This window comes from Vidua chalybeata, chromosome 6, assembly GCF_026979565.1.
Source record: "Vidua chalybeata isolate OUT-0048 chromosome 6, bVidCha1 merged haplotype, whole genome shotgun sequence".
NCBI lineage: Eukaryota > Metazoa > Chordata > Aves > Passeriformes > Viduidae > Vidua > Vidua chalybeata.
Genome location: NC_071535.1, coordinates 20272439 through 20296153, shown reverse-complemented (window position 1 = coordinate 20296153; position 23715 = coordinate 20272439). Strand labels below are relative to the sequence as shown.

At 40.7% G+C, this 23715-nt stretch overlaps 2 protein-coding genes across 10 annotated transcripts in view; one reads left to right on the top strand and one right to left on the bottom strand.

The window, feature by feature from the left end:
* The window catches only part of CEP128 (centrosomal protein 128), a 214644-nt gene extending 210658 nt beyond the window's left edge, over positions 1 to 3986 (bottom strand). For all 9 annotated transcript variants that reach the window (XR_008431387.1, XR_008431386.1, XR_008431388.1 and 6 more), the window contains exons 1-3: positions 3518 to 3986; positions 2404 to 2443; positions 804 to 961 (exon numbers count right to left, since the gene is read on the bottom strand). Coding sequence is in view for 6 of the 9 variants with exons in the window: in XM_053945258.1 (XP_053801233.1) it covers positions 804 to 961; positions 2404 to 2443; positions 3518 to 3661 (342 nt within the window). In the remaining 3 variants the exon portion in view is untranslated. The remainder of the gene's footprint in view (positions 1 to 803; positions 962 to 2403; positions 2444 to 3517) is intronic.
* A 9312-nt stretch (positions 3987 to 13298) lies between these two features.
* TSHR (thyroid stimulating hormone receptor) overlaps positions 13299 to 23715 on the top strand; it is a 45375-nt gene continuing 34958 nt past the window's right edge. The window contains exon 1 of the mRNA XM_053945271.1: positions 13299 to 13471. Coding sequence (XP_053801246.1) covers positions 13299 to 13471 — 173 coding nt within the window. The remainder of the gene's footprint in view (positions 13472 to 23715) is intronic.

Genomic DNA, 23715 nt, shown 5'->3' with positions numbered 1-23715 from the left:
GTAGTCAGACTGTATTCTTATTATTATCTTTTTTCTAGGCTGATGTTTATTTTCCAGATAAGTAGTTTTGAAGTTTAAATTTACCATTATATATTGATTTTTTTCTTCTCATATATTAAAAGGAAAAAAATATTGCTAGCCAAACAATAAGTAATAAAACATACACCCATCCACTCTAGGTATTCAGAACTGTCAGCTAGAGAAGAATGGGAATAAATTCTCAAGCACTAATGGTATCAGGATAGCTAAATGTCTCCTCCCACTTGCAAAACAGATATTCCCTCTACACTCTCCACTTTTTCTTGCTCTCTTACAAGTTTAGAAATAATGCTTTCTCCCAGTGTTTTTTCACATCTAGAAAATATTTTAAATGTAAGCTCTGTCCTGAAGGAAGCGACCGCTTACATATTTATCAGAAATTTGGAAATTTTACACAGTACAAAGAGAACCAAGAAAAGGCTGAAACTTTCTGCTAGAAAATTTCATGCCTTTTGTGACAAAAGGCATGAACAAAGCTGACTTGCCCTTATTCAGTTTGCTAACTTTATAAATAGTATTCCCCAACACATCATTGTTTCTAACAACATTCTATTACTGTCTGAAATAGTACAAAAGTGCAACAAGCCATGCACTTTCAGCTCAAAAGCAGTATGATAAATTTCCCAAAACCATTTTTGGTTTGCACAGAAAGCAATGTTTCCCACCTGTGCAGTACCCTCCACAACTTTAGAAATGAAAATTTGACCCTGTGTTACAGAAATGCAGGCTCTCTGAATACTTTAAAGCTGTATTTTGTAAACAACCTGCAAAGTGCTTGCTAAAGTATGGATCTTCTCTGTAACTTCTTCAGCACCATAGTTCTGAGCTCTGCTGTGGGATGCCCTCAAAGGCCGCCTTCCAATCCGACCCGTAAGTAAATTGTCTGAATCACTGGATGACTCTGCCATCAGTACCTTGAAGCCTAGGCAGGAAGACCAGAAAAAGTAACATGTGTTAATTCCTGTCTGTAACTGAAGTCTTGCACAATATTCCCAAAGCAACTTCATAAACTCAGATTACATTTGCCTTTCTGGTTTGGGTCAGCAGGATGTACTTTTGAAGCAGATCTTCCAACTGCTCCTCAGTTATTACCTTTGTTCACACTACGAAGCAGGGTCAAGATGCAGGAGGCAGAGCCTCTTAGGAGCAAATTAAATCAAAATATGCAATCTCGCTGTTTCCTAATGTTCAGTACCCATGATCAAATCACAGCCCAAAGCAAATTCTCCTCCCCAAACACAGAGTGGAGACATCAGTGTTTTATCAATCTTCCTGGTCTGCAGAACCACTCTCCTTTACCTCACAGTACTCACTAAGCTGTCTTCAGAATGGGGATTGCTAAGTCTCAAGGATGGCAAGATAGAGGGAAAATAGGTCAACAATCATCAGATGGGTGAAATTATTAAAAACTACAGACAACTGTGCCTAGTATAGTAAAGTCACATGGTAGCTGATTAAAATAACAACCCTCAAAAGGTAGGTTAGACTGAAATTTTTTCTTAAACTATTATACGCTGCAGCAATTTGCCTTAAGGTCATGGAATGACTTGGTGAAAGAAGAAATAGACTGTCAAATTCTTGAGCCCCTGTAGTCAACAAAAAAAGTCACAGTAAAGATGATGGTCTTCTAGCCATGAGAGCTGAAATTTCCAAAAGAAACCATGGATGGATTCAAATGTTATATTATATTTTACCTGGAGGCAACTTGATGTTTTTCCAAATCTTTAATTTTCAAAAGGTTGCAAATTTGTGTCCCCTAGACTTGCATAAAAACCTTTCAAACATGAAAGAACAGCAAAACAACATGCTCAGTCTGTGCTCAAGTACATCAGTGTTCCTTCTTTTTCTCAACTGGTGAATTTACCTCATCTTTCCTCTTCTTATCTCACCTAACTAAAGCACATTTTTACTAACAGTATCAGAATTCATAATTCCAGTGCCTCACTCTAGTCAGCTGCAATGAAGTCTTAATGAGACTGAAAAAGAATAAACATTAAACACTGGGAAGCAGAAATTATGGGATATTTTCAAAGACAAACAAAAATAAAATAAAACACTGGTATAAATAATAACATGGAATAATATTGGCTTTACTGTAACTTAGTAAAAAAAAAAAAATCAACAAAATCCAACAAAGAAGTAGACCCAACCATAAGAGCCCAAACTACTGAAAAGCAAAGACTGAAGGAAAAAAAAGGAAGTAAAGATTTACAGCAGGAAAGATTAATGGGTTTCTTTTCAACTGTTTTAAAATAGGTTCATTAAGATATATACTAGCCAAAGCACAGAAGAAAGGTCAGTAATCAAGGTAAAAATAAAAGAAAGCACAGGATAAGGAGAACATTTTGTCTGAAGAAAACTTACTATTTATGGTTAAGCATTCCTCTTTGTTGTCATGAGCAACCTAAAAGGAACCACAAGTACTTTTAAGGTGAAGAAGCTGTTTCACATAAGGCAATATCCTCATTTTTAAAGGAACTGTGGAAGTTTCACTTTAAATTAAAAAAATAAAAATCACGAAGAAGTAGAAATTAGTAGAAATGTTCCATATGCACATTTGCCTATCAATTGAAACAAACAAAAAAAAGTTTATCACTTTTTCCATAAAGCTACACTAATTTCAGCACATGATCATGAGACCTACTTGACAGGAAGAATCATTTGGCTCTTACTGGTTTTTAGTTCTACCCAAGCAGATCATAACCTTCGTTGAACTGATGAAAAGCATCAATACTCACTATTTTCCTTTCCTGTAGGAAGCAGAGCATTTCAGCTTCACTGAGGACATTTTAAGATCTGCCAGGTAAGAAGTAGAGCTGACAATCTCAATGTCAAGCTCTCCAGCTCAAGTAAACAAAAGCCAAAGTCAGTGTACACAACCTGATTATTCCTCAAGTGTTCTATTTGTTCAGCTCCACACAGACTAATCTATCACTAGGTAACTAACTTAGTGTTAAAGGAATGGCTGAAGTCTTATAGCTAAGACTGAGCACTACGAAAAAAAAAAAAAAAAATCAGAAAGGAACAACATGACACCTGAAAGTCCCTTTCTTTAGTGTTTGTATTTGAGCCCGAGAAAGACAGGAAGGTGATCCCATATGGTGATATTTCACCATCGTGCTTTAAGGGATCAGTACCACATTTTATTACCAATTTGTCACACCGTGCTCCCAGCACTCTTCAGCAGCACGACACAGAAAACGGTTCCTTCTCACTGTTCATAAGCAAGCAATGCCCTCTGGAGATCCTCCTCCTGCCGGGCACGCAGGGAACTTCACTAACACCCGACTCCAACTCGGAGTCTCCTGCTTCTTCGGCCCAGACAGGCCCGTGGAGCCCAGAAGGGCGCGGGGCTCGGCGCCGGCCGGGCCTCCGGAGTGTCCCGAGGCACGCCGCGCCTCCCGCGGCGCTCCAAGCCGGACAGCCGCCTCCCGCACACCGCCCTGGCCGCGACCTTTCCCGCACCCCCAGCCCTCACCGCACAGCGCTCCGAGGCGAGGCCGCCCCGTCCCCAGGCACCTTCCGCCCGCCTCACCTCGCCGCTATGGCAACTTGAACTAGCCGCCCTGCCGCCAGCTGCCGGGGCCGCGGGCCGGGCGCCGGGCCCCCCGCAGCGCTCCATGGGACTCGGAGTCCAGAAGCCGCGGGGCCGCCATGGAAAAGGCCGAGTGCGGGACTTCAACTCCCGAGAGGCTTTGCGGCGGCGGCGCGGCGAGGGACGGGCAGGTCCCGCCTTGCCCGGCCTGCGGAGAGCGCTGGTGGCAGCGTGGGAGGTTCCGCAAGTGACCTGGTGTTTGTGAACGTTGATTTGTGAAACGCTAAATTTTTACAAAATACACGTTGGTGTTTACAAACATGTCAGCTAAATGACTGCGAAGAGCAGAAACAAAAGCTGTTGCGCTGGTAAAGCCGGCGAGTGTGTTCCGCTTCCGAGCAGACGGCTGATAGGCAGGGGAAAGGCGGGTACGCGACTGAGAGCAGCTGTTTCTTAAAAGGAGGCATCTCCCTTCCTGTTTCTTGACTTTTTCTTGTTTCCTTTAGCCACGCATTTCCCTGCTCCCAAATGTTGTATCCATTACCCTTGTGTGCAGTAAAAACGACCAAATATTACACACTGCTACTCTGACTGGCCTTGAAGGGAGAAAAGGGATAAAGAGTGTTGTGACTGGTCACAGGAAATGTCTCCTGGGCCTCTGAAACTTGGGCAGAGCTTGCCATAGGCAAGTCACTGGAATATTTGATCACCTATAGGTGAGCACTCCAGCCAAAGGTAAATGTAGTGAGCTGGGGTTTTTAATACATATTATGTCTATTGTCTCTGGAATCCACTCCAGGCAGTGACCATTGGCCTTTGAGCACAGTAATAAAGTGTGGCTGGCAATCTATAGCGTCTTCCTTCATTCCTGTCCTGGAGGACTGTTTCACGAGCTCACAATACAGCAGGCGTGCTTGAATGCCATATGGTTACCACACACTTCATGTGTAAGCCAGGTCTCCCACACTGGCAGCTTTCACCAGCAGTCCAGGCAGTGGCTGCTGGCCCCTTTGCGGTCATGCTTAAGAGGCATTAACCTCATCTGAGCTGAAGGTAGGTGAGACACAGTACAGGAATGTAAGGATATAATTTATTTCACTACGAGCCAAAGCATTAGTGAGTAAGTAGTAAAGAAATAAGTCTTCCCTAGCTTCAATACATGGGCATTGTCCTGCCCCTTCCTTTGCAAACTGCAGCATAGTCACGTCTAAATGCAGGGTGAGAGTCAGGCCTTCGGGTCAGTTTTCTGATTATGGAGGTCTCTGGGAGACAGGCCCTAAATTTTCCTGAGTTCTCTGAGGGTTTTTCTGTCAGTTTTGCACTTGGCAGTGGTCTTACTACTCCACAGACTCAACAGAATTAATCTATGAGCAAATTTCCTGCCCTAGTATTGTCTCTCAGGCAATCCCAGATAGGATGAGGAGGTAAGTAACATGTCCTGGATGTGACTGGTACATACACGAGAAGTATATTTACATCTGTGCTGAGTGTGAGCACATCTGACTTGCTGCTAACACAATGTTCCAGTAGAAACTGATGCCAGTGCCTGAGACAGACACACCAGGCACAGCCACAGGTTCTAAAGACCGGGCTAACCTTGCGTGAGACAACAGACAAAGTAGCTAGTCAGCGAGAGCACTTGTTAGGTTGTAGCAAAAGAAGCAGATGCTTCAAAAGGCTGTCTGCACACTGCTACATTGTCAGCTGCAGCATTGCACAAATACTCTTTCACATATGCATATGAAATAAAGCTTATGCCAATGATTAAGACATAGTTTTTTCATCCCTATCAAGTTAAGGCTTGCTTGGTATAAAAATTGAGATACTAAAAATTGTTACAGAAAACATGTAAGCAGGCATACATGCCAAGATTTCTGTCATAGTTTAGGAATGGTGTTCCTCAATTTAGTATTTCCACTGAAAAAACCCAAACCTGCTCCCTTACTTTCCACCACCCCTCTCCACTTCCCCCTGTTCCCCCCCCCCCCTCCCGCCCAGCGGGCTGCAGAGGAGAACTGGGGACATAAAAGATAAAGATCACAGGTTCACAAGAACAATTTACTGAAAACAGCAAAAATACTAATTACATATAATATAAAAAAGGAAATGATCCATGGAAAATAACCCTGCAATAATAGACAATACCAGATGGCTCCCTCCACCTCATTTCCTCAGCTGGAAGGAGCTCCTTTTTCCCAGAAGAGATTCCCTTTCTCCTGCACCCAACAAACAGCTTAGGTGGTATAAAATAACCTTCGGGTCCTGACCATGCCCCCTTCTGCCTACAACTAGAATAAACCCTGTCCTGACTGGAACCAGGACATGCTGGACTTTGTGTATCTTTGCTGAGAAAGATTCAAACCATCCAGGTCCCGCCACTCTCAACAGAGAAGAATGCAGCATTTCACTGATGTTTTCACACTCTGTTGATTCGGTGAACATCAGTATAAAGTAACAAACTGCTTGAAATGCCCTGTGGGTTTTGTACAATATATTTGGTGCCAACTTCTGGTGTCTTCTGTTCTCTTCCAAATAAAGGAATGAAAGAAAGAACAGGTAAGTGTGATAGGGTTGTTCATGGGGGTTGCTAATTTACCAGTGCAATGAACTGTCAGCTCAGTAAAGTCTGTTCCTTGTACCTGTGCATTTTGATTGACAGAGTAGATGGATGTAATAGAGGTTTTTTACTACACCTTTCTTTAGAGCAGAGAGAGGCCTAAGATTTGTGTGTGTGTATTTGGCACTGTGTCCACTGCCCTGGTGGTCCCTTTGGCCCAGTATACTGTGTTCATCAGTGACAGCAGGAGGTTATATTGAGAGAGTGGCTACATACTATGATCTAACCATCTGTAGTTTCTTCTGGCATCTACATTTGTCATGTCAGAGCTCATTTGTAAGAAGGCTGTTTCTTTTGGTGTCTGTTTACAGGCCTGTAGACCCTAAGTTTGTATAATCCTGTGTGCCTTCCCAACCTCCTAGCAATGATTTCTGGAAGCTTATTTCTGAGTGTGTGAAAAAGTGCTTTATTCCTACTCTATGGTTTTGCATAATTTAAGGGCTGAAGTTGCTGAAGACTGAGCAAAAGGCAGATTGAAAATCTGAATAGACTGTATCTAGAGTTCTGTTGACAGCTTCAGAAGACTTTCAGAACATATAAGGAACATCTGTCCTTCAAAAAAGCTGTTCTGATTCTTCCTTCAAAGAGCATGCACACATTAATTTTATTCTTCCTAGCAGTTTATACTGATGTACCCACTACAGTTGTCAGAGTCATATTTTTGGAATTCTCTTTTTGAAGATAAACAGTGTTGTGATTTTTTTGATTGTTTGTTTATTTGTTTACTTTTGTCATAAGGATGTTAAATATGTGCATAAGATTGCTACAGTACATCTTCAGTTTGGAATGAGGATGATGAGAAATGATTTAACTGTGCACAACAAACCACTATACTAGACATAATTATAAAGAAGGTGTTTAACTTTAGAATAACAGAACCCTTTTATTTTATTAGATGAATTTGAAAACATATATCACAGCATTCTGTTATCTGAGGTCTTATGTTGAGACAGTAACATCATGGTGCTTGCATTTAGAGAGGCCAGCATGGTCTTTCTACTTCAGGTTAGTGCTGCTTAATTAATGCTGTTGTGCCTCTTGACTAATACAAATACAGATCTTGGCTAAAACCTTTAAAAAAAAAAAGGAAATATTAATCTGAGCCATTACATTACTGCATATACATAAATAAATGTGTATTGAGTCTGAGGAGACAGACCTTAAGGGTAGAAAATCCATGAGGACTATAACTTTTTTAAAAATTTTTTTTTTTATAAGCTTAAATTTAATTTTTAAAATTTTTGTATTTGTCACCAATGATACCTTTTCATGCTATACTACTTGTCCTCCGTGACAAGTCATTATTCATAGAGCTTTCAGGAGATAGTTTTGCTATTTCTTTCACAAGGCTATCAAAAAAAAAAAAAAAAAAAAAAGACAACACAAAATAAATAACAGTCCTACAGATTCATTCTTCCATGATCCTCAGAAAATGAGTTCTTTTATGAACAGCTATCATAAATGCATAAAAGAGGAGAAGCACTATGTGGTAGATGAATTGTCACCTAAGTCAGTGAGCTTAAAAGCCATTTTTTATTTATGATTGCTGTAATAAACAATCAAACTCTTCTATTAAACATGCTGGTCTCCTTATTAAAGGAAGTATGTGCCATGATCCAAGTCAAAGAAAAGTGCAAGATCTGTCTGAAGGCTGAATTATTAGGGCAAATTCATTTATGCTAGAGGTTATTTCTAAGCCTGGATGCCCATGCAAGAGATGCAGGTAGTGCAGAATGAAGTAAAAGATGGCTAGAAAGCTGACTTTAGATGAAGAGGCACAGGGAATGTAAGCCTGAGGGAAAAAAATATACAAAGAGAGACATAAGTCCATAGGCCCTGGGATGCACCCATGGCTGCTGAGGTAGCTACTGACATGATGAGGGACACCAAGATAATTAATATCTCCATTGAGGAAAAACTGAGAAAGCTGGGCTGTCTAGCCTGGAGAAGAGAAGGCTTGGAGGATCTCATCCTTGTATATAAATACTTGAAGGGAGTATGTCCAGTGACAAGACAAGAGGCAATGGGCATAAATGGAACAGCACTTTCTATCATCATCAGGAAACTCTTTTCACTTTTGAGGGTGACCAAACACTGGCACAGGGTACATGAAGAAGCTGTGGATCTGCATCCTTGGAATAACCAAAAGCTGTTTGAACTGAACACAGTTCTGGGCAACCAGCTCTAGGTGACCCTGCTTGATCAGGGGCTTGGGAAATGGCTTCCAGGGTCCCTTCCAATCCCAATGATTCTGTGACTCAGTGATTCAATAATTCTTTCTGTAGACAAATTTTCCTGCCTGAAAACAGCTCTCATCATTCTTACCTAAACTAATTGCTTAAGGCCAAGAGATAGTTTCATCTAGCTCTTCTCTCTGAACACTATTAAGAATCAACAGCCTCAGCCTTTATAAGGCAGGTTTATAAGGCAGTACCTCCTCTTTATCCTGCAGCCTACTGGGTATCTCAATTTTCACAGTTTTTCATGGATTTTTCTTACAGTAAGGAAAAGCACAAGAGTTCCTCAATATCCCGTAACCATAAAACCCCATAAAACTACCTTGAAATAGAAGACTTTTTTTTTAATATGGACATGAATCTTCAAGAACCTAGAATAAAATTATTTTGTGTAGCTGTTCAAACACGTGATGAATGATGCTGTGTCAAAGCAGTGTGTCTAATGTATTTTTTTCTGACATGCCAGAAATTATTTGAGATACTGAAATAGAAACAGGTAGGAATTAGCATATTTTCCAAGTATGGCAAAACATGTGGATTAGTCAGAAAAAACTCCCACCAAGTCTTTTAGTCTACTCTTCACTGATTTGTTTTCCCAGTTTAAACATTTCCTTACACAAATATTCCTAGATGTGGTTGTTGATACCTGGTGATCTATGTGGAACATCAATTAGACCTAAGTGTTTCTTTGTTAGAACCTGTTGTGTATAAACCTGATTTGTGTATAAACCATATAAGCAGTGAAAGGATAAGTGAGAAACCACATCAAATCTGTCAGATCATAATAATGTTATTTTTTTCAGAAAGCAACACAAAAATTATGGAATTCGGAGCCTTGCAGTGCTTGAGAGGATACGTATTAAATGAGAAACTCTGGCTGTCACTAGAGGGAGTGCCTGTAACAGTGGAAAAAGATGCTTGTCAGGTCTTGCTTTCTTTAAATTAATAGAAACATGCAGGCGTCTGTGAAAAAGAACCAGGAAAAAAACTATGCAATATACAGTGATTTAAAAGTGACTTTCTTTCTTATTTGTTTATTTGAATCAGAGCAGAAGACAATTTAATTGATAAAAAATTACTTAATTCTCTAGCCTTGGGGCATACAGGATTTTGCATCTGTTCTTAGGATTATATTTATAATTGTGGATGTACACTTATTGGTGACAATTTTAATACATTAACTGGTTTTAGTATATAAATGAGGAACATTTATTAATATTCTACAGGGTTGAAAAGTTGCCAGTCACTCTAAGCTGCTAGTCACTTTTCAAAACTGATGTGATCAGAACTATTGATTATTGTTCTGTTTTACAGCTTAAAACACTTGCAGTCTTGACTAAGCTAAGCAACTGTGTTCCATCATTCCTTCAATACAGGTCATGTTTCTAAACCTCCCATTTTCCTTACTATCCTGTCAATAATCCTGTTTGTCAATCCTTCTTGATGATAAAGTATTCCAGACAACTCTATAAATGCAAAATGAAATGGAATAATTGCCACATATTCCCATATTTCTGCCATGCAGGGTGTGACATATTGCATGTAGCTACCTGTGTTTTTCTATTTGGAATTTACATTCTGATCTGGAGTTCAGAGACCTCCCTAGCCTGGGGTTATCTGTAGACTTACAAGTATACTCTTAGTTCCCCCATCACTGAGCCTGTTCTTGATAAAGTTGAACAGAAGGACTGGGAACTGACTAGAAGAAGCCAGAGCATGCAATGTAAGGCTAGCAGCTCCCTCAGGGCCAGGCACCAGGAGCCAGAGATGATCCTCCTCGAGTGGCAGACAGGGCCTGGCAGCCCATTCCATCCCACCGGCCCTGCTAGGGGCTGCACAGCTGGTGGGTTTTGGCCCTGGAGGCTGACACGGTCCTGGGCTTTGTGCAGGCTGGAGGAAGGTCCTAGTGGAGTCCAAACGGGAGCAGTCAGGTCCATCAGTGCTCTCAGCTCTGACAGGCTGCTCTAGGAGAGGACTGCAGGCTGTGAGCCAAGCGTGGCCACAGCACAGAGAGTGGCCTTGCCAACAGGACACAGTCCTGCAGCATGGACTCAGCAGGACTGGGTTTGTGATATTGACAGCCACAGCAAGGCAAGGAATGAAAATAGATCCAGGGTCCAGATATGAGGAGCAAGACACGCCTGGAGACAAGACTACAATGTAGGTCCAAGGTCTGCCAAGGAGACAGGACTGGAGAGAAGATGAGACAATGCTACCTTCCACATAGGTCCCTAGTAAATGCAGGAAAACCAGTCAGCTAGACAGGGCTGTAGGAATCAGGCTGGGAATGAGTTCAGTGTTTGAATAGCTCAGGCCTGAGCTGACCCAGAGCCCCAGAGCTGTCAGAGAGGGTACATGGTGCTGGGGTGGTTAGGCTGGCCAGGGCAGAGGCCTGACAGAGGGAAACAACTGAACAGTGATGGCAAACTTGTAACCAGAAAATTCCTTAAACATGCTAGAAACTAAAATGCAAACATCATTTTACTTAGAATGTAACTTTTCTGAGTAAAGCCAGTGCCCACAGAAACGCCATGTGGTTAGCAACAGTCATTTTTCTCCCCAAATTCTGTTGATGTTCCTGGCTTAGAATGTGCAAGCCAAGTCTTGAAGCATTTAATTTTTAAAAATTATGGCCGTGGAAACCACAACATCATGAGATGGAAAAAGAAGGCAAGTCCCATAGATCCTGGCAAAAATCTCCCTATAGTACAGTTTGGCACTGAGGTGGTGTTTCCAGATCTGGGAAAGATCAGTGGGATTGAATGGAGCACACAGTACAGAGCCCTGAGCTTGCCCCACTACCCCATTCTGGTGATTTGCCCTCAGAGATCAATAAGACCTCAAATGATTATGAAATAATACAATTGTGTCCCATGACTGGTATAATAGGTGGATGAGAATTTTTATCTTGTCTATGGTTCTGAAAACAGGAAGACATGCTATGCCTCATGAATGCCAGGCATTCACCCCAGATGGGGTAGCAGCACAGAAGTAGGTGTGTTTCCACTCTCAGAATCTGTACTGCTTTGTGGCTTTCTTCTTCATGAAATGTGTCACTAGCTCTTGGCTGGGAAAGAACATGATCCCACTGCTGAAAGATGGCAACCTTGAACACCTTGGTAGCAGCCTCGAGCAAGCCAGTCTGGCTTACACCATGCTAGAGTTGTCTCCCTTAGCACTGACCAAAGTGGTGAACAGCTACAGAGCCCCATGTCTGACTTGGCAAGAATAAGTCACAACTTTTGTCTCATCTGTGCCTCTGTGTTCTGTGTATCTCTCTTGTTCATCTGCCTTGAAATTCAGTGATCTGCCTGTGGCTTTGTTGTTATTTAGTCAGGTTGGTACAGACACCAAAATGTGATGCTGAGTGGTGGCTCTTATGGCTGCAGGTGAGTTACAGATGTGAGCAGTGTGTCAGAAGGACATGACTGAACAGGGCAGAGGACAGCCAGTGTTTCTAAGGGAATTCATGCAATACAGTGTGAAATTCTCTAGGACACTCTTGTGGGCGCTTCAACTTGACCACTCTCTGGGACAGCCCTAAGGATACCCCATCCTAAATGGGTTAACTGTAACTGATGAGATTCCTCACTTACACAAGATATAACTGCTTAATAAAAGCCCATAAGATCAGGATTTATATTATATTTCTTTATGGCCATAGTATCATTTGCTTACTTTAAAAGGATGTATTGAGGGGATTCATTACATTTAGGAAACACATACTGTAGAACTGACTTCAAGTACTTTTAAAGAGTTATATTAAAATAGTATCTGTTGTATTGTACTCAAAACATTTGAATAATTCTAATGTAGCTGGAGGGGGACTAATTATCCAAGAATATTGAAATCTAATTTATACTGTGCATAGGTTACATTTTCAAGTTTCCTCCTCTGAAGATTACAAACATTTATGTTGATATTTTTATTGTTCTGTACCTACTTAAGGTGACAGTAATTCCACTTTATTTCTGTCAAGGTTAGATTCCCCCCCCCCTTTTTTTTTTCTTTGGTGAATGGCTTTTATATTGTCTGATAATGTGAGAAATGCTACTCTCTCCTCTTTTGCTCTATCCTGTAATTTTCAAAATCACTCTTTTGAACTTTCAGCGCTTTTTTAACAGCTTTACATTTAGTCCATATCTAACTTGCAATCAGTGAATATTTGCTTGTTGCAAAGGTCTGCTTTAACTTCACTGCTTTCACAGGTGAGTTAGTATGGCTCTTACTCAGCCCCCTCCCTCCGGTTCCTTTCTGCAAAGATGCCGGGAGGAATGGTCGGGGTCCGACGTTTCGCCGCTGCCTTTGAAAACGGCTCGACGGGCCGGTCCCGCTGCCGGCGCGGCGCTCGCCCCGGCCGGGCAGGGCAGGGCAGGGCAGGGCTGGGCTGGGTAGGGCAGGGCAGAGAGCCCACTCGCCCCGCGCAGTCCCGGCCGACCGCGGCAGGCGGCCCCGGAGCCCCGGGGCTGCGTCGGATCCGCCGGCTGCAGACGGAGCACGGAGAGCGGCGGAGTCCCGGGACCGGCGCGGCGCTGCCGCGGTGAGAGCCGGGGAACGGGCGCTGCCGGGGAGCGGGCCCCGGGGGACCCCGCAGGAGGGGTGCGGAGAAGCGGGGGCCAGGTCCACGATGGCCGGCGGGATGAGAGCGGGGCCGGGGCGAGGAGAGGGACCCTGCCCGATGGCGAGGGCGCTCAGGGCTTGCTGAGACCTTTCCTGACCCCGCTTAGTGAGGAGGCGGCGTTGTCCAGCACAGGTGCCGCCTTTCCCCGGCAGCTTCTCCCGGCGGGGCAGCGTGGTCTGCCCGTGCAGCTCTGGGATCTCTTCGACTCCTCGGAGAAGCGGGGGGCAGAGCGGGAGCGGACGGCGGAAGATGCTGTGCCTCACGGTAGCCTTCCACTTGCTGCTGCTGCTGCTGGTGCTGTGCAGCCAGGGTACAGAGAGGTGTCCCTCAGCCTTCTGCGAGTGCTCTGACTGGGAGGATTACAAAATTACTTGCAGGGACATCTACTTTATTCCCAGCCTTCCGCAGGACACCCAGACCCTGTGAGTACCTTGGGATGGTTTAGGGAAGCCAGCTGTGAGTATTCATACTTTGCAGGCAGGAGATGCTCTGAGCTGATGTTCTATGAGATGAGAAAGCGGTGAGAGGGGAGAGGTGCTGCAGGTTACCTGGGCGGTACAGGATAGCGGGAACGGCAGTGTGCAGACTCTGCGTGTGGCAGGAGGAGGTTGGAAAAGTGACTCTCAAACCTTAAAGAGCTGTGAAGAGATGGTTCATTGGATCTTAAGAGTTCTGTGAAAAATGTGGGAAAATAAGTAACTGGGCTGTTTCTGGGCAAAGTGAGCAGTAGGCTGGGTTCTGTGTGGCAAGTGCTTAGGAGAAGGAAACTTAGATCAAGCACAATTTTGTGATTAAAAACCAATAGGAACTGGATGTGTCACCTCACAAAGACTTCCACAAAATCCTCTGTGCATTTTCAGCTTCTTTGTCAAAGGTGGAAAAGAAAAAGAATCCGTGAGAATTGAGAATCCAAGCATACTGTCTGGGAGACAGGGTACTTCAGATGAAAGTGTGGAGTATGGGATAAGGCAGCAAATTTAGAGTTTGTCAAAGTGATAGAGTAATTCAGGTAGCTCAGCCTAAGTGTTTGGTACATTACAGGCACAGTAGAAGATCTTGTCTGGGTTCCTGCTGCCAATCCAGATGAGCATCTTGTGTCATATCTGTCAGTCAAATACTGTAATGAGCCTGAAATGGCACCTGTCAGCTACAACAGAGCAAATGAATCACTCCTGGCTTTTGCTTTGTTTCTTGAGGTACAAAAGTTTTATAGTCTCTATGGGAAGGTTCACTTATAAATATAGATTACTTTCTGATAAAGTAAATGAACTCAAACTCAGTTGATTTAATTGCAAGGTAAACTAGTAATAGATTGATTCCTTTATGTCTTGATAATGATTCTCAGGACTTTATATAAATAAGAACCATTAAATTATTTGCACTTATTTGAATGCTTCTCAGATATTTTAACACTGAAAGTAAAAGCTTAAATTGGCCACTTGCCTAGAAAGAAAGAAAAAATATTTATGTTATTTCCATTATTTTTGCTTACCTTTAATTTTTGGAATGGTTAGACTGCAGTATTTCAGTTAATAAGATTTTAAATTATACAAGTTTTTTTGTTGTTATGCTTTTATATGCACAGTTTATTTAGGTTGAAATTGCAGTAATGTTATGACATGCACCAAGCAGTATGTTCTTTGAATCTACCATGATAAGTTAGAAAATATAGCAGTTGCAGTTTATAGGAGAAAATGCCTTTGTACAGGCATTTAAAATAGTTAATAGAAACAATGAGATCACATAATGAAATTTGATACTTTCCTTGAAATATACTGGTTTGATGGCTGAGAAGTACCTCTCTGCATACAGCTCCACAAATAAGGCACTCTGACCATTGGAATTCCAGGGTTTTAAACACCTGTAGTAATGGGGCCTGTAAAATAATAAGCCATTGTATGAAAAGACAAAACCACCCTGTGAAGATCTTATCTCCATGGAAAAGGTAATTAATAAAAACAACAGAGAAATATTTTTCTGTTTATTTGGGGTGAAATGTAATCATGCGCACCTATTAAAGTGACCACTGCAAACTTCTCAAGATGCGTACTCCCTGCCACGTCAAGAAAATATTCCAGGTAATGACAATTGTGATTTTATAGTATATGGTAGAAGTGGTAGAACGTGTGCTGCATAGTCTTTTATTTGAAAGCAAATGGGAGAATTATCAGAGGAAATAAGGAAAACAGAGCTCTTTTCACACACAACCTCCCCAAACAAACAAACAAAACATAACCCAATCAAACACAAAAAAAAACCCCGCAGTTTTTTACTTCAGTTTGAAGTTTTCTCTCTGGATAAAATGTGTTTATTTTCCTTCTGTTCTCTTATTTGAATTGCTGAAGTCTGGTGGACTGTATCCAATTCTGTAGTCCCTTGCTCTCTGCAAATGTCTTAATATTTCTTTCCCTCCATGTGTTAAATGGGAGTCATAACATTTACCTATATGTGGTTTTTGTCCAGAGTGCTTTCAGATGCCTCAGACTGGATTATTTGCACGTGGCAGTTAAAACAACAGGCAGAATTTTGTGAGATTGTAAAGTGTGTGACCCCGATTCCATCATGTTTTCATCCTTTTGCTGTACAATAGGCAGCAGTTCTGAACCAAAGACAAAAGATTCAAAAATAATTGAAGTTTCTGTTAACCTTAAGAATAAATAAATGCTTCTTTGAGGTGAAATATGTAGCTGTACATATTGCACATTTTATGTGGAAACTCTCTACAATTTTCCCTAAATGCAGCAAATTTGTTACTTTAGGAAAAGAAATTCTGCTTCTTGGTGGTAACGAGTGAACCTCAAGATTGCCAATTTAAAAACTTTTTTTGTGTGGCTATTCAGTTTTGTAGGGTTTGTAGGACTAAGAGACTGGTGAGTCTAGGAACACTTTGCCAGCTTTTGGAGATGATGAGCTCTTTTCAATGAACAGGATCTTGAAACTCCAATTAAAGTTTCATTCTGATTATTCAGTCAGAACTGTTCTCATTTCTCTTTTACTACTTTAAAAGGATGGCGTGAACCATTTTTTAAGAAATGCTTACAAGAAATTCCAATAAAAGTTTATTTCTAACTCTTTTAGTAGAAAAGTGGCATGAACTTAAGCCAGAAAAGTGTGTTTATTTTAAACTGTTATTTATCCAAATATAGTTAATGGAGGTGCTTATCCAGAATCCCTGAATGCATAGATATTGATCTTGGAGATGACCTTTTTTCAGTATAAGTTATTTTCTGTTTACTTACATATACAGATCACCAAACCCCTACTAAATATTTTTCCAAAGATATAATATTCCAAAGATATATATTGTAATATAATGATTGTAATTATATTACAATAATTCTTGAATTATTGTAATATGCTTCTTGGCATCATTATGATGACATATTCAGGTGGTATCACTATCCCAGCATCACCTCAATGCACTTCTCAATTATTTTCATTTTATAAATCTATTTCTAGTTGGTTTTAATTATTTTTCTTTGACAATAAAACTAAAAAAGTTTTGCTTCTTATTCAGTGTGCATTACATCTCCTGCATTCACTTACTAAAATAATTTAATCTTTCCCTTCCCTTCCCTTCCCTTCCCTTCCCTTCCCTTCCCTTCCCTTCCCTTCCCTTCCCTTCCCTTCCCTTCCCTTCCTTCCCTTCCCTTCCCTTCCTTCCCTTCCCTTCCCTTCCCTTCCCTTCCCTTCCCTTCCCTTCCCTTCCCTTCCCTTCCCTTCCCTCTCCCTCTCCCTCTCCCTTTCCCTTTCCCTTTCCCTTTCCCTTTCCCTTTCCCTTTCCCTTTCCCTTTCCCTTTCCCTTTCCCTTCCCTGTTAATAAGGTTTCCATCCTGTACCCAGGTGTTATTTTCATATCAACACAATCAAATTTGATTGAAATTGAACAAGAGGATGTTAGGCAAGGACAGAGGAACTGGTATATAAATAGATACAAAACCAGTACACTCTTCAAGAATATACTCTTCATTACGTACTAAGCTACAGTTCTGCATTTGCTCCAGTAAATTTGCCATAGGTAGGATACTGCCTTTTGAATAATGCCCATATATTCTGTACATTCTGTAGGTAATATAGAATGGCTACACATTTTGAAATAATATTTTAGTAGCAATTAATGAATAAAAAAAAAAAGGTGGTTATTTTCATTTGTAAAAGTATTTGACTATTTCTGAAGACAAAGCCAGATTTGAACCTTTTTAAAATAATTATTTTTTTTTTTACCGAACACCATTATACTTACCAAATCCATGAAATCATTTTAACAATTGCCTTTCAGGTAATGATTAAAATAATTCTATGTACATGGCTGCAACATAAAATGTTTCCTAAATACTGTATTTTACATAAAACTAAACTTTCTTGTCAATTCTGATGCTTGTTATTATATTTACCTACATATTTTGCTTAGAAAGGCGTTGTATTGCTTCTATAATCCTGCTGTTGACGTACAACAATCCTGCATTTGACATACAGTAGGTCCAATACACTAGGTTGAAAAATTTTTATGTATTATTGTCTCAGTTAAAGTGAAAGGATTTGTTCATAATCCCAATGGTGAATTTATGCATTGTTCTAAGGGTTCTTGAAGTAAGGTACAAACTGCACTGCTTTACTGTACATACACAGGCCAACTCAAAGCGAGAAGATGAAGAACAGGAATGAGGGACTAAGGGAACAGAGAAACTAATAAAGACCAAAATAATATCTTGTGAATGTTGAATACAATATTTTCTTTCATTCCTTATCAGCCATTGTATCAGTAACATTTCTTGTACGTTTGGAACATTTAAATTTCCTGGCACAGAAACCTATCAAGTGCTAAGAACTGTACAAGCACAAACCAAAAAGCTGTTGCCATTCCTAGTAGAAACAAGCATTACTTCAGCATTTTTGAACTACACATATAGTTTTGTCAACAGAAAGCAGGAGGACTGCAAGTAATTATTTTTTAAATGCTGAGAAGAGATTAACCTCAATAAGAATATCACACATTTTTACAGGAGACACTGGTGATAAGGCAGTGGAAATTAATTTGTATAATTTCCTTGTTTGAGAAGATGATGAGTTTTGATCATTATAGTAGCAAAAGAGTAGTTTATACCAGAGTTAAAAACTCTTAGTTTTGGAGTTGATTCCAACAGTGGTTTAACAGACTGATTCTGTAAGTGTTACACTACACTGAATCTTGAATTGCTATTATAATCAGTTTTCATTACAGTGTTTTCTTTTAACATAACGTTTCCAACCCATTACACTTTAGAAGCACACAACAGCCTTCTCTTGAATTGGGAAACAGAGCTTATTGATACATCTGTAAAAGGAAAGAAAATGCTTAAATTTTACCAAAAAAGAAAAATCCATATGACTACTAAGGAATAATTTAGAGATTTTTTTTGCAAATAGCTAATATCAGTGGAGAGGGCAATTTTTCATGAATCTGACTCATACAGTCTGTTTATATATTTGCAAAATCAAGAAATGTTTGGTGTTTTCCTTAACATGGGTTTACAGAACCTCCAAACAGTCTATAAAAGGTGATTATATTTTGATAATTGGACTGTCTCAGGAAGCGTTTTAAAAATGTCTAAATTACCTGCCTTCATTACCAAGTGTAACTGAAACTTCCCACATGCAGTTCAGAGAGACTACTGTGAAATGCTAATCTTCCAAAACAGGAATAGGGAAAATGAGATACAGTCTCAGTTCCTCAGAAACTCAGTTTTAAACATGCTTTTGTGTTCTGCTGGACTCAGCCCTTGCATATTCTTATGTTCACAGAATACACATTAAAGAGTCTCAAAAAAATTAACAATATATATTGTGAAGCTGCTAATAGCATAGCAAGCTTGCTATGCTATTAGGTGACTACTATGTGGTAGTCAAAATTTAGAGAGTAGAAAAAGTAGCTTGTTTTACTCAAAAATGATAAATGGGCCATCTGCAAAAGTCCATTTTATGTCAACACCTTCTACTCTATTCAAGATTGTGCAAACCAGCCAGTGCCATGATACCTTACCCAAGTCAATGGGAAATGATACTCAGGATTTTGCAAAGTGCAATGCTATGGACTCAATTTGAAGCAATGAAAGCAGCTATAGTAAACACTACAATTTAAGCCCAAATATAGGCAATGAGCTGCTGACACATACTAAAAGAACTCCAGCCAGTGAGTGTCATCTGTCTGAATGTAAAGAAACAGGCACTTAAATGGCACTTTTTCCAAAGAAAGGTTGAATCACACAACATGAAAAGTTTGAGCTAGTTTTTTCCCCACAAATAAGTAGATACATAAATATAGAATTGAATGATTGAATTGAATTGAAACCTAATACTATAATTTAACATAGAATCATACAATAGTTTGGGTTGGAATGTACCTTTGAAGACCATCTAGTCCAACCACTTCTTCAAGGAGCAGGGATATCTTCAACTAGATCAGGTTGGTCAGAGTACCATCCAGCCTGACCTTGAATGCTTCCAGAGATGATTTATCTACCACCTTTATAAGCAATCTGTGCCTGGGTTTCACTACGGTCATTGTAAAAATGTCTTCTTTACATCTAGTCTGAATTGACCATCTTTCAGTTTAAAATCATAACGCCCTGCAGTATTGCAACAGGCACTACTAAAATGTGTGTCCCCAACTTTGTTAGAAGCCCTCTTTAAGTACTAGCTGCAATAAAGTGTCTCTGGAGCCTTCTCTTCTGCAGGCTGAAAAAGCACAGCTTTCTCAGCCTTTCCTCATAGAGAGGGTTCCAGCTCTCTGATCATTTTCATGGCCCTCCACTGAGCCCACACCAGCAGGTCCACATCTTTCCTGTGCTTAGTACTCCAGAGCTGCATGCAGTACTCCAGGCGGGGTCTCACTAGGGCAGAGGGGCAGAATCCCCTCCCTTGCCCTGTTGCCCACACTGCTTTGCACGCAGCCCAGGATATGATTGGCTCTGCAGGCTCCAAGTGCACATTGCTGGTTCATGCCCAGCCTCTCATCCACAGCACCCCTAAGACCTTCTCAGCAGGGCTACTCTGATCTGTTCATCCCCAGGCTGTGATGATACTGGGTGTTGCCCTGACCCAGGTGCAGCACCTTGCATTTGGTCTTGTTGAACTACACAAGATTTCCATGTGTCTATTTCTTGAGCTTGTCCAAGTCTTTCTGGATGACATTCCATCCTTCAGATGTATCAACTGCACCACTAAGCTTTGTGTCTTCAACAAATTTGCTGAAGGTTCACTTGACCCAACTATTTATCTAATTGATGAAGATATTATTCTCTGCTGGGCACAAGACTTGTGTATTTGCCCACTACTGGGCACAACACTTTTCACTGTTGTCCATCTGGACACGGAGCCATTGACCACAACGCTCTGAATGTGACCATTCAGCCAGTTTCTTATCTAACATTCCACCCTTCAAATCCATCTCTCTCCCATTCAGAGAGAAGGATGTTGTGGGGCACTGTGTCAAACACTTTAGAGAAGTCCAGATAAATGACATCTGTAGCCCTTCCCTTGTCCCCTGACGTAGTCACTCCATCAGAGAAGGCCACTGGGTTGGTCAGACAAGACTTGCCCTTGGTGAAGCTGTGCTGACTGTCTCAAATCACCTCTCTGTTTTCCATGTGCCTTAGCATAGCTTCTGGGAGGATCTCCCAGGAACAGAGATGAGATTGACAGGTCAATAGTTACCCCAGTCCTCCTTTCCACCCTTTTAAAAGGTGAGTACAATGCTTCATCCTTTCCTGTCACCTGGGACTTCACCCGATTGCCATATTAAAACACTACACCCTCATATATTTTCTTGTATTGTGATCACAAACATACCTATTCCATTACTTTTGAACTAAATTTTGATTTTGACCTAAACCCGGTACTGCTACTTTTTTTACCCTGCTATAAAATGTACTCTAACTACCTCAGAGAAGAGCTGTGTTTCTGAAATATTGAACTAAAAGCCTATAAATTGCTGCAAAGAAGGTTCAAACAGGATGATTTAAATGCAGGTGAAGCCGGTGGGAAGAAACGATGATGTCTGACTCCAGTTCTGAAGGCTAAATGATTTCTTTATTATAACTATGCTATAATACATTAATATACTATTTAAAGGAAATACTAAAACTACAAACCTATTTGTTCTAACTACCATATCTAACTCTCAACTCATGACCTTCTCTCGCAAGTCCAGACACAGGTGGATTTGACTGGCCATCAGGCTCAAACAATCCTCACCAGAATCCAACCAAGCAATCACCCCAGGTAAACAATTCTCCAAACACATTCCACATAAGAAAAACAAGGAGCAGAAATAGAAATTGTTTTCTCTTTCTTTCCTCTCTTTCTCTCCTCCTGAGAGAGAAAGAAATGTGCTTGCCACACAGGACCATAAAATTTCAGAAAAGAGCAGTCTGAAGAGGCTCACTTCCTACAGGGAAAGAGAGTAAGAATAGGCAGTAATTGCTGGCTACTATTGCGTTTAATCAGAGAACCAGTAAGTGCCTAAAATTGCTGCCAGCTGCTCGGCAGAGGTCAAAAAGTCAAACTGAATGTTAGGAATTATTAAGATAGAAATATAGATGAAAATAAAGGAATTTTTTTTGCCTCTGATCGTGTACATAGCACCTGCAAGAGGACATTCAAATGTATAAAATTATTTGCACACAAAAAATAACTACATAACAGCCACTAGCCTGTGTTTCCTCAGATCCTCCTTTTTGCCTCACTACAAGGCGTGCATGCTGCTTTTCTTTTTCAGACATAACCTGCCTTGATCACCATGATATTTCAAAGATGCTAGGGTAGCCTCAGAATGATATCAACCAGCACCCTCATTGCCCTTAGGTGCAACATTTCTGGTCCCATAGACTGCTGCATGTCCAGTACATTTCAGTCTTTCTTTGGTCTATCCTCTACTCCAGGTAATGCTTCATTTCCTCAGGCTGCACTGCCAGGCAAAGCACTTAAGAGGCCTGGGAGCAAATAGGAAAACAAAAAAAAAAAGTTGCAGAGAAGTGGCCTGATTTTGGCTGGAATAGAATTACTTTTCTTCATAGTACCAAGTATGGCGCTATGGATTGGATTGGATTTGGATTTGTGCTGGAAAAAGTTGGTGATTCAGGGATGTATTAGTTATTGTTAGGCAGTGTTTAGATACTCATAGCCTTTTCTGCTTCTCATACTACTCCACCAGGCTGGAGGTGCACAAGGGGCTGGGAGGGGACACAACAAGCTGGCACTTTGCTTTGTTGAACCTCATACAGTTGCCTTGGGCCATCATTCCAGCCTTTACAGGACCCTCTACAGAGCCTTCCTACCCTCCAGCAGATCAACGTTCCTGCCCATCCTGGTGTCATCTGAAAACTGTCTGAGGATGGGATCATTCCTTCCTGTAAAGTATTTTTTTACTCAAATCCAGTCAGAAGCACTGGGTGATCACAAATTAAGCAAGGATAAGCTTTGTGGATTGGTGTTTTCTATTTGCTATAAATTGGCACGTAACCAATGTAAATTCTTGCCTGTCAGTCTGAGAGTGTCCATACGTGCCTCAGTTTGTAGGAAGAGGATACATTAGCAGTAAGAGCTTACTTTCAGTACATACTTGCCCTGAGCACTGACCTGTACAATTTCATTTTGAAGGAATCTAGTATTTATTTCATTTCTTAGGGCTGGGCCAGTTTAGAGGGATACTTTATGTTATTCTGTTGGACTGTTAGTTGTACGAAAGCAGCTATGTAGTCTTGCATATTCAGAAGTGTTTCCCTACTTGCAGAGTTCGTTTGCTATGTGAATCTTTCCCTCATTCCTACTACACTGGTAATACTAGCATTGGACACTAGGTGGTAATCATCTTCTGGTAAGCTCAGCACGAATTTCACTATGTGAAATGCCTTTTTATAGCTATTTTTGCACCACTGAAAGACTATAATGCATTTATTTCAGAATAATTTAAAAATATATTTTTGTTTGTGTTGGACTGAATTGGATATAAAAAACTAGAAACGAATGTGTCAATAGCTGTTTACCTAGCCATTACTTTGTTGTCATGTTTATTTCTCCTATGTAAAAGCTAGAAGGTAACTGCTTCTTATAATTTTGAATGTAACTTTTTAAAGTTTTTTTCAAATTGACAAACTCTGTTTCATATTAACATATAGTAAATTTCCCCCCTGTACTGGTGGAAAATTGTTCATTAAAATACATAAAACTTTGGTTGACATGATTCAAATTATAAATCATATAATTTAAATCTGAAATTCTTTGGGTGGTGTGTATTTACTTATTGTGTTTTGTAGATGTGCATTTAAAATGAAGAGGCAACTATGTAAAATACATATTTACTTCTCTAATATAGCTTACTGCAGTAAATTCACTGATACTGCTGTGGATGTTAAAATAGCATCTATCTGGACATAACCTCTGGACCAATTGACATTCCCGTGGCTGGGGGCTTGTTTGGAGCCAGGTGTACTCAGGTCGAGAGAAACATCAACCCACTGTTGGAAAAGTAGAAGTCTTTACTCATTCTTGTAACAAGTATATGGAGTAGAGAAGGTAGACTGGGGAAGTAGATTCTTCCCTTGGGATTATAGGAATGTACATTCTCTCAATTTATACTTTAATTCAAGACAAAACCTTGGAGAATTTCTACATATATTGTTATTATTAA